Raw genomic sequence first — 14,936 nt, 5'->3', positions numbered from 1 at the left:
TTCTTATATGTATTGTTTTTATTTATAAGTTGCCTGGAGTCATCAAGGGGTCAAATGGCCTTGATATTTGATAAAATAAATAAATAAAAACCTAAATATGTGTAGCTTTTCTTAGTGTCTTGATTTTATAACTCAATTGTTATATATAGCTAAATTCTATTATAGTGTCTGAAAAGTTAGGCAGACTTTGGCCACCCATTGATGAGTCCACCATTAATTGTAATACACTATAATGTCTTGTTCTGTTTTATTTTATTTTAATGTTTTAATTTTATTCTGATCTGTGACACTAATAAAAGATTGAATTGTAATATACAATTATAATTATGGATTGTTGCACAGTAAGCCAGATGTTCAGACTGAATGGACATTTTTGTTCATCTATCAAGTCCTTCCCAAGGATTTGAGATAGACAGATGTGGATATTTGATGGTGTTACAGATATCCTCACAGGATTAACCTGTTCCAAGTAAAACTGCCTTTTGCAACTGACTGATGGTGAATTTGTCAATGCCAATGGTGTTCAAGTGGTGCTTCAACTGGTTTGGGATTGCACCCAAATCATTCTCTTATATATATTTAAGGTGGTTAAAATAGGTATGGATTATTTTAGATTTTTTTTCCTAGTTACCAAAAAAATATATCAAAGACAGATAACTATCAAGTCTTAAACTAGATAGCAACTCTGGAAAGGCAATGCAAACCTGAAACAAACCCTAGTAGCAGTTATTATTGCTAATTCCAGGCAGGCTGGAATTCGCTGGCATGATCCTAGTGATTTCACAATGGTAAGCAATGCTTTTGTTCTGTTTAAAAACAGTTAGCAGACACTATATTTTGGTCTTTCAAAATCCATGAAATAGGCCTTAAGAGAAAATCCTATTTTGAAAACAATTTATCCTACCCTCATGCATTCCCATTCTATTGGTCTTTGGTTGGTTTATGGCCAGAAACTGTATAGGATCACACCAACTAAATATAAAACCCAATGTATCTGGATACGCTGACAGGGGAAGGATGTTCCAAAGGATTAGGCAATAGTATAACGTAAGCCCAGGAAAGTTCAATCTTACCTTTTCCAAATTAGTGAGGTAGAGTAGCTGGCCTAGTTTCTTCTGCAGCTGTGATTTGGCAACTGCTTTGTCATTCAAAAGTTTCACTCTATTTTGTTCCACCTAGAAACCAAAAATCTCTTATTACATTGTGGAAAAACTTTGTAGAATATCCCAACTTCTCTAGCATTACTGCTAATTAACAGAGATCTATTTTGTTTAAAATTATTCTGTCTTTCAACCACCATCAGTCAGGAAGTTCAGATGGAGAGAAGAGTGTATGACATATATTATATGACGTGGTTTGATTATCTTACTATTACTCCTCCTCTTTTAGTTTAAAATGGATTTAATTTTGAAATGTTTTACGGTGTTTTTATTGTAAACAACTCCAAAGAACCATTAAAGCTAATGAGCAACCTATCTGCTATATACAAACAAATCTGAGAAATATGACTTTCAACATAATAAAAGAGTTGCTAAAAAAGACTAATAAATACAGGCATATTTCATTTTATTGTACTTCGCAGATGTGTTTTTATAAGACTCTTCAGCAGTGCAATGATTATGACTCATTGAAGGCTGAGATGATGATTAGCATTTTTTTTAGCAATAAAGCATTTTTAATTAAGGTATCTACCTTTTTTAGACATAATGCTAATGCACACTTTAAACATAACTTTTATATGCAATGGGAAACCAAAAAATTCATGACTCGCTTTATTGCGGTGGTCTGAAACAGAACCTGCAGTATCTCTGAGGTATACTTTTAGCAGTGTTGAATGTTAGTTATTTTTAGTTTCAGATTATAGCCCTCAGTGACTGCTAATCATTAGGACTATGTAGTTTTGAACTAAAATGTCACTTCAACTCCAGCTGAAGCAATCTTTCAAAGTAGCAATTTGTGCCAAGGCCCTCATTACTGCATAAGGTTAGCCTCCAACTCAATGCTTTACAAACTGATCCACCATGGCTTATTAAGCAATATTTGAGCTTCTCAAGTATAAAGATATGTCACCTCATGTGGCTCAATTATGTGAAGAACAGGGTGATTGGGTTTTGGCTCCTCTGGATGACGCATTCTAAGGCGTTCGGTGGCCATAGCAAGTTCATCAATGGCAGAGACATGGTCTCTCAAGACCATCCAGTATTCATGAAGCAACTGAAAGGTTAATTATTTTAATCAGAAAAAAAATCTTTCAACTGTGTTCAACACAACATATCTCAGCATGTAACATAAATTATGTAGGAATTGTACATATTCTAAAAATAACAAGGGCAGAAAACATAATAGGAAGGAGTAACTTAGGTTTCCCTCTTTGTTATTTTTCAAATGTGTTGTATGACAAGCAATTCCATCTCTACAGAATACAAGGAAACTATGCAAAAAATCTCTACCAGTAATATCTACCTGAATATATTCATATATGTGTATATGTATGTGCATATATATATGCACACATACCCAGATACACATATATTCTTACGCACATGGACATTCACATTATTACAATTCTGCAACACTTTAAAGAAGTAATCCAAGTAATTATGTCCCATTTGTAAATATGAATCAGGGACAAGATATATCTTGCTCAAAGATATCTAGCACATAAGTCATATCAATAGTTACTAAAGATTATAGATCATTCACTATTTCATAATGAAATTTTTGGTATTGTGTTATTGAAAGTAAATTATACATATATAATATACTTCAGTTGATGTCTTAATCTCAAATGATACTGTTACATTATGTAGGAATTAAAGATATAACTTACACTTAAATAATATAAAGCACACCACGGAAATCGAACAGACATTTGTACATATGTCATGGATACATTTGTACACACATTTGGCAATTAGCCTAGGTATTTTCAAACAACCAGAAATGAAAAATTTGTTCCCCAAGTTTAGTACTGATTAATGCCAACAGTTTCAAATTCCTTCCAACAACTTCCCATTCCAAACAACTATTTCTTACTAGATAAAGTGATGCATGAGCAATAAGAATAATAAAAAAGTCAAGTATATATAGACACATATCCCTATCTTATATGCCTGCTATCAACCAATTATCCTAGACCAGGGGTGTCAAACTGCCGGACGCCTCATCTGGAAGCTGCGCCCACCCCATTGTCGTCAATGGCAAAACCGTCCCGATACGTTGCATGACGTCACATGACGTCGCCAGTTTGACATGTTTGTCCTAGACACTCAAACTTATTCTATTTAGCATACCTACTCTCAGACAAGAACCCAGCTGCCTCTAAATGTGGCAAAGTTTTTTTCTATCAATTACAAAATTTGGCACGACCTAATGAATTAACAATTAAGTTCACAATATATATAATGACTTGTTATTTCATTACTTTTTTATATACATTACATGTGTTTTTAGTTTTTTGCAATGGTCCACATAATAAAGTTAATCTGAATCTACATCTTGCAGCTTACTTATAGTGGTATATACCAAGCAACTATTGTTTATATTAAGATTTCTTCTGAGATTTATTCTTCTTGTTATACCTTATATTCTTTTTTCCATGCTTCAAAAAGTTCCAAGAAGATATTTCCTTCTTCAATTGCCTTGGAATCTAACCTATGAGCTTTGGCAAAAGACAATATCGCTTTCAATGAGCGCTCAGTTTCACTTGCTGCCCAGAGACCTCTGCTGGTGGTAGGCAAGCGGTCATCAACCAGGCCTTCTTCATCTTCTATCATTTCTTCAAAGATCGCCATCTGGCCTTTTACACTTTAATGCAAAAACATTACAGCTGTCATCATATCTGAAGATTCTATACATCTTAATAAAAGCAAAGATATTGGGCAAAACAAAACTCATTAACTCGAAAAGAGGTGCCACAAGGGCAGGAGAACACACGATGTGATCTCATTATCTCAAAAAACACATCTGCCATACCCAAATATAATGTCTTCTTGAAAGAGCACAGTGACAGAAAGCAATTCATTTAAGCTCTACACACTGGATAAGGGGCACAGAAGTTCATTAAAAAAAAGGAAGAATGCATCTTTTTTTGCAGCACTAAAATTCAGATAGGACACAGGCCTTCTGTGATTTTTTTATCGGTAACTACTTTTGGATGTTTGATTTTGTCATTAAGTGCAATGAAAAAAGAAAGCAATAAGCACTTACGTGTGGGAAAACAGTTTTGATTCATATTCTGTGAACAACTCATCAGCTTTACAGAAAACACAACTGGAATACAAATTTTACAAAAAGAAGATCAGTAAACAAAGGTGCTTGCTAAGTAAGGAAGCTTTTTCAATAGAAATATACAAAATCAATTCCCATTAAGTTTTAATGAGAATTTGACCAATAAATAATTTGCTTTTCTATGTAAATAAATCAAATAAGATAATGTGTCAGCTGCATATCGGCTATGTATCTTATGTTAATTAATCAATTAACTAAATAAATCATAACACAGTATAGCAACCAGATTTTTTTAAGTCTTAAAGCAATAACACCTATTACATAATCTCATGACAGTTTTGGTCCATGGCCAATATTTTTTTACACTTACTTGTTTAGCGGCAATCTTACTGGCCGCAGATGGCAGATAGTGGCAGCCTCAATAACCGCTTTGGAAGGAGGTCCTTCCAGATTTTTCACAGCCTCTCTCACTTGCTTCTGCAGTTTCTTCACTTCTTCCATTTGAGTTGTCAGAAGATACTGCAGTCCTCTGCAGTCACGAAATCTAGGAGATAAATGGGTATTCAAGGAGTTAGAATGTTATTTTGGAACAGATCTATTCAGTCACATATCTGAAATGGATGGGCTTTAGTCACAATCTGATATTTCCAATGTGGTGTCATAATTAATCACATAGATTTTTAAACAACATAGCAACCTCCAGAATAATGTTGTTTTTAGGGATGCACTTAGATATGTGTAGATTCCATATTATATCTTTAGAACATAAAAATGGTAAACTCTTTCAGTCAAGTGCTATCTATCTATCTATCTATCTATCTATCTATCTAATCTATCTATCTATCTATCTATCTATCTATCTATCTATCTATCTATCTATCTATCTATCTATCTATCTATCTACCTACCTACCTACCTACCTACCTACCTACCTACCTATACATATCCAAAAAAAACGAAAGCTGGGAAGATAGGGAGCATGGAGATCAATTTTCAAGAGAGGTGCTATGAAAAAAAGCTATGTCTACTCCATAAAAGTTGCCATCTTTGTTTTAATGTGCCAGGACAGAAAGTTATTTCCTTTTAATTTAAATTATTTTAACGTATTTATTCCTCTGATTGGCTATGGATAGATAACATAAGTTAACAGACAAATTACCCTGAACAGACTCTCTGGAAGTCTTAAACAGTTAGAGTAGGCCTTGTGATACCATGAAGAAGCCAGCTTGTGCAATCTGCACATTAACAACCAGCATGAGAATTTCTTATGTCTCTCCCTCCCTCAAGATTGCCCAGTATGAATGTAAAACCATACAGATTCACTTAATATTGCAGGTTATTGCAAATGTTTATGACTTCTCCCATAAACAACATAACTGTAATAAAGAAGTTAAAATTTAGCAGCATTTTTTTCAATTTCTGACTTACTTATCTGCCATAGAGAGCTTACTCATTTGCTGTTTGTAATTGCTGGTTAGATCATTTTGTACTCGCTGTACAAGCTCCTCATCTATCGCATACTGTATTGCTGACTGAATCACATCCAACCACCAAGGTGAACTGGAGCGTATCTGGGTATAGCAAAAAATAAATAAATGTGACCATAAATAAATGTCCCTTAAATCATGCTTTCCTGGACCAAGCTGCATCACGACAGGCTTAACAGTACTATGAGATCAAACTCATGATAAGAAAAAATTGTCTTCTCCAAGTATCAAAAAAAAAATACATTATGCAGAGAAACTGAATTAATGGAGTAATAGTATGATTTAAAAAATAATAACCAAAAGAAAGAACCTCATACATGGATATGCAATAATACAGGCCCAGCTTGTTTTAACAAGTTCGCTAGGGAATCTTTAGCAATCTTTACTTAATTTTAAGTCAACCTGAGAAATCAAGCTCTAGAAATATGTTTGTCAATGTGTCTATCTGTATCAATTTTTGATATGTGTAACATTTCCATCTAATGTATATGCTCATGTATAACCAGAGCTGCCTTACAAAAATAGTCTAATAATATTTTTTTTTCTTGTGCCTAACATGCCTGGTAGAACAAAAGATTATAACAACAAACCTTTTACTATTGGACCAATACTGAGTTACAAAATTCCTATTTATCACCACCCTACTTTGTGAGATTCTCAAAAAAAAGTAGTAAATGCTCCAGATACCTTAAGGTAATTTATGAAGAAAAAAATACAAGATCTACCTGACGCATAGTATTTTTTATTCCTGAAAAACAGCACTCTCAAAAGACATTGTCTTGTGAATAATCCATTGCTAATGCTTCCAAAGATGAATGCCTCCATGATTCAGTGAGTCATTCCGTAACTACATCTGTCATTTCTAGTGCTGCACAATGCTCTCTCTAGCATGGAGAAACAGAGTGTCAGACTTTGACCAGCAGGCATGGATGAAGTCCCCGCTGAGCTGTAAAGCTCAATCATCTGTACTGTCTTACCTCATGCCAGTTTTATGAAGTTAGGCTAAAACATCTAACTGAGCTCATTGCAAAAGCAGAATGTAACTATAATATCATACTTTCTAGAGATCCTAACTGTAAAATGTCCTTAGTTTCCTTAGCGTAAAGATACCTTCTGATCTGGGATATAGGGGAATCATTCAAAGTATTGACTCTCACAACTGGTCTGGTAGATAGGAATCAAAGATACACATTTCCATCTCCATTCTGATGCTATAATATTGCCTTATGGCCCAGCTTCACGCAAAATATAAGTTAAGGAGCCGATATGGCAGCTTCTGATTGATTAGCATGTGGCTTGGATGTCTGTATCCATTAAATCTGGAGGAACTACTAAACTCAGTGTGTACTGTTCTGTTCTCAGTTTGGTATACAGGCAGCATCAAATAACAGCATTTACATAAACTAAACTGATACCTAGGGAGAGAGATAATAGCTGAAACTATATATATATTTATGCATTATGTTTTTATAAAGAATTCTTTTTTAAAAATGTTTTATTGATTTTAAAAAATTACAATCTTTAGCACTTAGTAAACAACATGTTGTCTGGGTTCACATATTAAACATTAATTTCTTCAGCCTAAATCTGTTTAGTACTGCACTTTCCCTGATCCTCCTTTCTTTCCCATATTTTTTCCATTTTCCTCTCATTACACAGTTATAATTCTTAGTACTATTGATATATAGTTAGATATAAACATCTTCATCGTATTTTACTAATATTATACAAATAACAATAATATCAATTCATAAATCAATCTCCTGTTTTTGATTTCCCATCAATATTTGAAGTATCTTGTCAGTTATGATTTTCTCAATATTAATTACATTTACATAGCTAAAGGTTTTATTCATACTAATTCTCCTCTTATTTTCATATTTCCCATATATAAAAAAAGAAAAAAATGCTATTTTAATTCTATATCATATCTTTCATTATAAAAATCTAGTTATATCTAAGGGTCATCCATTCTTTTAATCATATTTAAACAGGTATTTAAACAGGTAATGCTACCTCTAATAGGTCAAATCCTCTGTTTTTTAAATCTAACTCTCGCTTTCTTTCTTTGCCAAGTAGCTTTCCAACCCAAGACAATTAAATTCCCCAGGAATTTTCTTTCCATTTTTGTGAAAGCTGCTTGGCATGAGGAAAACTCGCCCACCCACATTCCCTAAGCAACTCCCACCTTCCTTCTCTCTCAATTTCTCTTTTTATTTTTTGTCTCCCAAGTTGTGACATTTCCCCTGACAGCGCTATGTTCCATTTTTAAAAATCTTCTTCCTTGTCATCAGGTGTATTTTGGAGACCTAAGGAGTAAAGGATCTTTTTCATTTTCATTGTATTAGGTAAGTCTTGCAGTATTTATCTCCTCTGTCTCTAGGTCCATTTCCTCTGTTTCATCCTTTGATTTCTGGTTCATTTGTTCATATTTTGTAGTCATTGTCTGGGAACTTTCCAGTTGTAGCTTCAATTTGGAGATTTGCTCATTTATATCATCTAAGTTATTTTTAGTCTCATTATGGTTTCTTTTTATGTCCTCTTTGTGTACAACAATTGTTTGGTGAATTAGCTGTAGCATAGAGTATATTTCCTTCTGAAAGGTGTTTGTTTTTTCTTGAGGCATCATTCCTAGAAATCCTCTAGTATCACCAGTCTCAGTCAGAGTGGAACAAAGATTCCTCTAGTTTTCTGGTCTTTATATGTAGCCTTTATAATCCTAATGGCAATATTTTATTGTGATCCTTTGTGTCAGATATCCTAAAAATTGCCAGTCAGGCAAGGTTGTAATCCACAATGTTCAAAGTGTTCAAAATGTTCAACCTCCCTGAAAACAGCTCAAAAGTCTCTCCCAGTCAGAGTTATTCAAAAGTCAATTTTTTTCTTTCTCTCCCACTAGCTCTTGAGATTAAAAGTCCAAGCTCAGTAGGTGTTTATAGTCCAAGAAGTTCAGGATGATAGGTATGCCAAAATATTTTCCTATATTGCCAGCTGTTCTCCCTTAAGCTAAAAATAACCAAACAGCCAGGGAGCTAGTTATAGTGCTGTACTCAAATCCACCACTAGATGTCATTCAAAATCCATTTCCATTCTTAAAACAAAGGGTTGATTTCTTATATTTCACGTCAATGTTTTTTTTTCCCCAAAGATAAAATCTTAAGAATTATCTTAGTTCTCAAATTTATCAAAACTGTAGCTTTATGTTACTCCCACTTCAGTATTGTGTATTTCTGTCCCCCATAAAAAAATTAAAACACTGCTTCTGTTCACATCCGGAGGTTTTTAGCTTCTTGGGAGCCTTCCCCAGGAAATTCAGTTGTAAAATAATAAAGAAAGGATCAATATTCTCACCCAGTTCCAAACATGCTGTTTATGATTTGCTAATTGGTGCTTTTTCTTCTTCGGTCAACCATAGGAATGTAGCCGGTCTTTCCCCTGCCGGTTTAGAGGACTTTCCTCAGATTGAACGGAAAGATCGCCATCTTTCCATGATCGACGAGGCACCCCTCTTTCTTCATCGCCTCTTCGGGGTGACTTTAGGCCCTTTTCAGGGCCCTCAGCAGGGTGAAATTGGGCACGGAAGGCAGAGCCCTGCCTTCCTGTGTCTGTCTCGCTGCGACACAAAACCGGAAGTCTTTATAGAGAATTCTTTGAAGAACATGGTGAAAGACATAGTTACTGCCCGGGCAGATAATTCTAATGTGGAGACATTTTTTTAAAATTATCTGAATATATGATGGCAATATGTGTTTAACAATTTGGCTAAATTAGTCTTAGAACAATTTCTATGCTGGAGCTAGTTTTTTTTAGTACTTTCTCTTCTTAATAAAGGTAACAAGTAAGATGTGACCACTTAAACATTTCTAAAGAACTGAATTAGCTTTTGAATGATAGGCTGTTAATAAACAGCCTTTAATAAACAATCATATTTATAATTCAGTAAACTGATTATAACAGATCCTCAATTTGTGCTATGCAAAACATTTCAAAATAAACCATTCTGAATTTGGAATACCACTATTTGAGTGTGAAACTTCTATATGAGATGTGGCACCTTATCTGAGCATATTGGAACATATAGTTTCAAGCTCAAAACATCATTGCTTCAAATGTAAAAGCTTGAAGCACTTCTGAAATGCTTCAAACAGCCCATTTCATGATTTAAAAAATGTCCTGCACTTGAAAACAGGTTGCTGCATACTCAAAGCAAATTGTTTCTAAGTCAAAACATCTGCACATCCTGATTTCAAGATGCCCTGTGATAAAGGATGCAAAAATATAGTATCTCTGTATGTTAAAGATACAGATCAAATATGGCAGCCATCTCTTACTTTCCTTTGGAGTTCATGAATTGTCTGTATAACTGGTTGCAAAGCCTGATGAGCTTCAGCAACTTCTGCATTTGATTTACTCATATAATGCTGGCGGAGTTGTTCACACTGCGTTTAAATGAAAGATTAGTTAGTCATATAACCTTGACAGAAATCCTTCTAACAATGAAATACAGTTAATCTGCAGATATATTATTGTAATTACAGGAAGCCATCCTAGAATATTAGCCTGGTTTGATTAATGACTTCAATAAAACACAACAAAGTATAATTAACAGATGTTTGTGAAGGGGAATAGTATAATTTAAACTCTGGTAGAAGACTCCAGGCAGGTCCAAATAAAAATCTTTTTTCGGACAGGGGGGAATCAGTTATTCATGGTATCAACCACAATATCTATTAGCCACAGAATAGATCCAATTTCTTCCTCTGAAGTTAGTGAGACAGCCTAACTTCAGACAGAGAAATCTGGCTTAAAACTTTTTCTTCTTCACCATTCTTCAAAATCATTTTTCTCATAGCACTGGAAAGCAAGCATCAACAGCACAAAAAGCTGGGTGTTGGCATGAATATTCCTCAGGAGCCAAAGAATCTCCACCCCCTAATACTGTGATAAATTTTTGCTAGCCCTGGAACCAGTACAGACTTTATCATGAATTGTCCCATATGGGAATGTTCTATATTTGTAGATACAACTGATCTGTTTTTATTTTATTTTTTTGCAAATAGGTGCTCCTTCACACATACTGAAATGTATACAATGAACAAGTACCTCTTCCTTAAGTTTGCCATCTCTTAAAGTGGGTGGTATCCCAGGATGATTTCCCGTCAGAAGTTCCATCAGATTGTGTGTAGAATGAAGTCTCTGTCAATGTAACATAAATGCCTGTCATGAAGTCTATTATATTCTGAAAACTGTAATAGGGAACAATTTAATGTGTAACAGATTTGTGCAATAAGGAAACTCAAAAAATAATTTCTTACGTTTAATTGTATAGTACTGTATATACACATTTTCAGATCAGGGCAACTGACCAGGATGGCTATTTTTTACAATCAATGATCTTTTTTTTTTTAAAAAAAATAAGTAAAAGTCTGTGAGGGCTGCAAGAAATATGGATGATGGGATGAAAAATTCTGCTCATTTGAAGGGACTTTTGTGGACAGAGGAATGAAAGGTTTTAAAATGGTTGCCTTAAGCCCTTTGACTGTTTTGTCCAAAACATGTATTTCTGCATAGATGAAAATATTTTCATTGCTGAAGTTAAATAGTGTACTGAAAGCACAAAATTTGAGCCGGGGGGGGGGGGGGAATGTGTACTTAAATTTGTGGCCTTTTCTGCTCCAGTTTCTGTGTTTGACCTTCACAAGCCCTGCCAATAGGCACATCAAAGAAATGGAAAGGGACAAAAAGTAGGCTTTTAGAATGGAAATGTGTGATATGAAGAAATATAAATATTGTAAATTAATAACTGGAAAATACATTATTTATTTCAAGAGCTTTCAAAGCATTCTGAAGCTGAAGTGAAAGAACCATCATTTTAGATTTTTACTGTCAAACACATTTACACAAATATATCAGTCACCTGGACAATGACAAATAGAGCTATACAACCACACAAAATTGATCCAATAATTTGTTCCAGAAAATTACTGAACTCAATTCAGTAACCATAGAGAACAACAGAAATGACCTTGGAGAAAGAATATAGGTAGTCCTTAACTCATGATTACAACTGGGACTAGAATTTCCATTGCTAAGTGATGCAGCTATAAAGTGACATCACATGACCCCATTGCTTAGCGATGGCAATTCCCCATTGCAATCATTTAGCAAATTCCACCAAGCCATTCCAAACTTGAACCCTCTTTTCCAAGGTAAGAGACTGTCTCTCCCCTCAACTTCCCCCAACTGCCTATTCCCCCTATCTCTATTCTTTTAACCACCCTGCATCCTTACAACTTGCAGGGCAGCAAGAAGCCCCAGAACCATGTGGCTTAGGTGCTTCTTGGCATACCATGGCTCTGGAGCTGCAAAAAATCTCTAAGCTCCAGCACAGCATGTAGCTGCAGCCACCCCTGGAAGCTTCAGCTGCCCCAGCATGGCCCAGCAACATAGCACAAAGCCACTGTGCACTAGGAAACTCCAAGAATGCAGTGCAAAGCCACTGCATCCTGAGAAGTTCCAACAGCTGCAATAGCGCAGGAAGCACCCCAGCCCAGACCCAGCTGCAGTCATCTTTGCCACCCTGAATCCCAGAGACCCTGCCACCTGAGCTGACTATCACCGTCTTTTGCTCTCACTACTGAGGAGGTGTGGCTGTTCTGGCCCTATGAGGAAGCTGCTGGCCACGTGTGACCATCTTTTCCAGGTCTTTCAATAATGGGCATGAAATTTGGAGAATTTGGAATGCGTGTGATCTGGAGAATGGCACAAGCATGACGAAGGCTTGGCATGGCCAGCAGCTACCTTGCACAGTGCCAGTTTGGCATACTGTGTCAACCGAAGATGGTGAAGATCAGCTGGGGGCAGCAGGTCTATGGTGTGTAAGGCAGCAGGAGCAATTGAGAGGGCCCCCAGAGAAACTTGGGAGGGTGCACAGGTAGAGGAGATTACCTCAGTAACTTGCGACCTTCCCTGCTGGCTTTCCCAATGACTTCCTAGAGAAGCCATCAAAGAAAATCATGAATGGCAAACATGTGATCATGGGGTGCTTGGCAACTGGTTGTAAGTGCAAAAGAGTTGCCCATCACCCAGATAATAATCATCTGATAGCAGGGGTGCTGCAAGAGCTATGACTTGTAAATCCCTTCATTCAGCATTGCTGTAACTTTGGACAGTCATAAGTCAAGGATTATCTGTATATCAGTAAAGCAGAATACTGACATTTTTCATGGAACCTGTTTCCTGACCTGGCATGGTCAAAAGGCTGACCCCAGTCCTGAAAGCCTGTAAAGTACTATATTCCAAATAGACTGGTGCAATTCTTTCAAAAATGCCCATAAAGATTTAAAAAACTACCACACACCAAAAAACTAATATAAGTAATTCAATGATAAGTGGAGCATTATATATGTACACACAGTGTTGTTCTAAAGAAAGATCTGCATTTATTTAAGATAGTTATGCCTTGTTCTTTAACAGTATTATTTAGATCCATCTGCATCAATCACAACTGCAAAATAAAATGAAATGGAGATGTACTTGTTTATTCATAAATGAATTCATAGATTAAACCTATGAATTAGTGTACATACTTGCAATGAATCCGTTTTGAGCTTCTCTTTATGCTCTTCAGAGGAACGTAGAACCTCTCTGTACAAATCCGCCGCCAAAGCATATTCTCCTGAAAAATTAGCACATTTCAGACTGGAACATTGCATTTCTGTTTTCTCCTTACATAAAATTATGTATACGTTATCATTACCCTTTTTTAAAGAAGTACCTTTACATTAAATATATATATACAACCAAACTTCCACCCTGAAAATGAAGTTAAAAAAATAAAAGTCTATCACAGAATTGTTATTCCCATAATAAAAATATGACATTTCTTGAGTTGTTCTCTTCACTAAAGAGGATGGGGAGGAGAAATAATATAAAACATGGTTCAGGAAACTCTTTTGGAATTAACAAACCAAAATGTCCGAAATCCGAAACCTCATCTTTGCCCTGCCAGTTCTCCCTTGTTCAGCTATTTCAGGGTGAAGCTGCCATATATTTGGCAGTCTGTTTGAATTACCAGCTGGTAACTCAAACTTCTTACCAAATAGACTTGTGGGATGCGTCCACTGAATTCTTTCCATTGCTATAATCCTTTTACTAAAACTCAGACAAATGAAGTGACCATTGTCTAAAACAGAGTTCCCCAATCTTTTGGGCACCAGGGACCGGTTCTGTGGAGAAAGGTTTTTCTGAGGACCGGAGAGTGTGTGGTTTTGTGTGCTGCCTGCATCCCACAGATGGGACTTTGCTTGTTTGTGCAGACCGGTTGTGGGCAGGGCGCGGCCCAGTACCAGGGGCTGGGGAACCCTGGTTTAAAATATCAGTTTCATATTATTTGTGAAAATTGCTTTCTGCTTGCCAATTCTCAAAGTACTGCCCTTGCTATTCCTTGCATGCCTTGTGGTTGAAATTGTAAAAAATATACCAGGAGTTAACTGTTGTTATCTTTGAAGAAAAAATAGGGGCAGGGCAGATACTATTGATTAGTTGTGTTATACTTCAAACAATGAACCAGGCCCAGTTCAAGTATAATAGGAAAACACTATCACTTGATGCCCATGGTTCTTTTTCGGTTCTAATTTTATAACTGCAAAAAATCAGTTTGATCAGTTTTCAAATTGAAACCATACTTCAATGTGCCTGATATTGAAAAGAGTCTGGGATCAAAGTTGGATTTCAGATTCTGATCTGTTAAGGCAAAGCAGGGATATAATGTGTAATGGTGTTTTCTTAAGCATAAACTTCAAGCCCTCTCCTTACAATCATGAAAATATAGACGGGAGAGGAAATATATAAACCAGAAATTCAGGTAGGTTATTGATGTCCAAGAAAACTGTGGTTTCCCATTGCACTTGAACTCTAAAACTGAGAACTTCACTTGCCACTCGCTGTAACTTCTATGCAAAATATTATTAAATTATTATTTAAAGTTACACTAAACTTGAATGACTTGGACAAGAAACTTCCCTGCATTATCAAAACTAGTTGGAATGGTCAAAATGAGTATGTACTATTTACAAACAATCAATATTTTAAATATACAGTCCCTTTGGAAAAATACAAACACAACAACATGCTGAAACATGGTTTAAGTCCAATTCATAAGAAATTAAATACAGATAGTCCTCCACTTACAACAGTTCATTTAGTGAAGTTAAAACA

General features: G+C 35.6%; 1 protein-coding gene across 1 annotated transcript in view; it reads right to left on the bottom strand.

The window, feature by feature from the left end:
• SHPRH (SNF2 histone linker PHD RING helicase) overlaps positions 1-14,936 on the bottom strand; it is a 55,005-nt gene that overhangs the window by 11,641 nt on the left and 28,428 nt on the right. The window contains exons 15-23 of the mRNA XM_015822364.1: positions 13,307-13,395; positions 10,821-10,913; positions 10,049-10,156; positions 5,659-5,801; positions 4,601-4,774; positions 4,210-4,272; positions 3,582-3,807; positions 2,071-2,214; positions 1,074-1,175 (exon numbers count right to left, since the gene is read on the bottom strand). Coding sequence (XP_015677850.1) covers positions 1,074-1,175; positions 2,071-2,214; positions 3,582-3,807; positions 4,210-4,272; positions 4,601-4,774; positions 5,659-5,801; positions 10,049-10,156; positions 10,821-10,913; positions 13,307-13,395 — 1,142 coding nt within the window. The remainder of the gene's footprint in view (positions 1-1,073; positions 1,176-2,070; positions 2,215-3,581; positions 3,808-4,209; positions 4,273-4,600; positions 4,775-5,658; positions 5,802-10,048; positions 10,157-10,820; positions 10,914-13,306; positions 13,396-14,936) is intronic.

This window comes from Protobothrops mucrosquamatus, unplaced genomic scaffold (assembly GCF_001527695.2).
Source record: "Protobothrops mucrosquamatus isolate PMUCROS unplaced genomic scaffold, P.Mucros_1.0 scaffold1535, whole genome shotgun sequence".
NCBI lineage: Eukaryota > Metazoa > Chordata > Lepidosauria > Squamata > Viperidae > Protobothrops > Protobothrops mucrosquamatus.
This window is presented reverse-complemented; position numbering and strand designations above follow the sequence as displayed.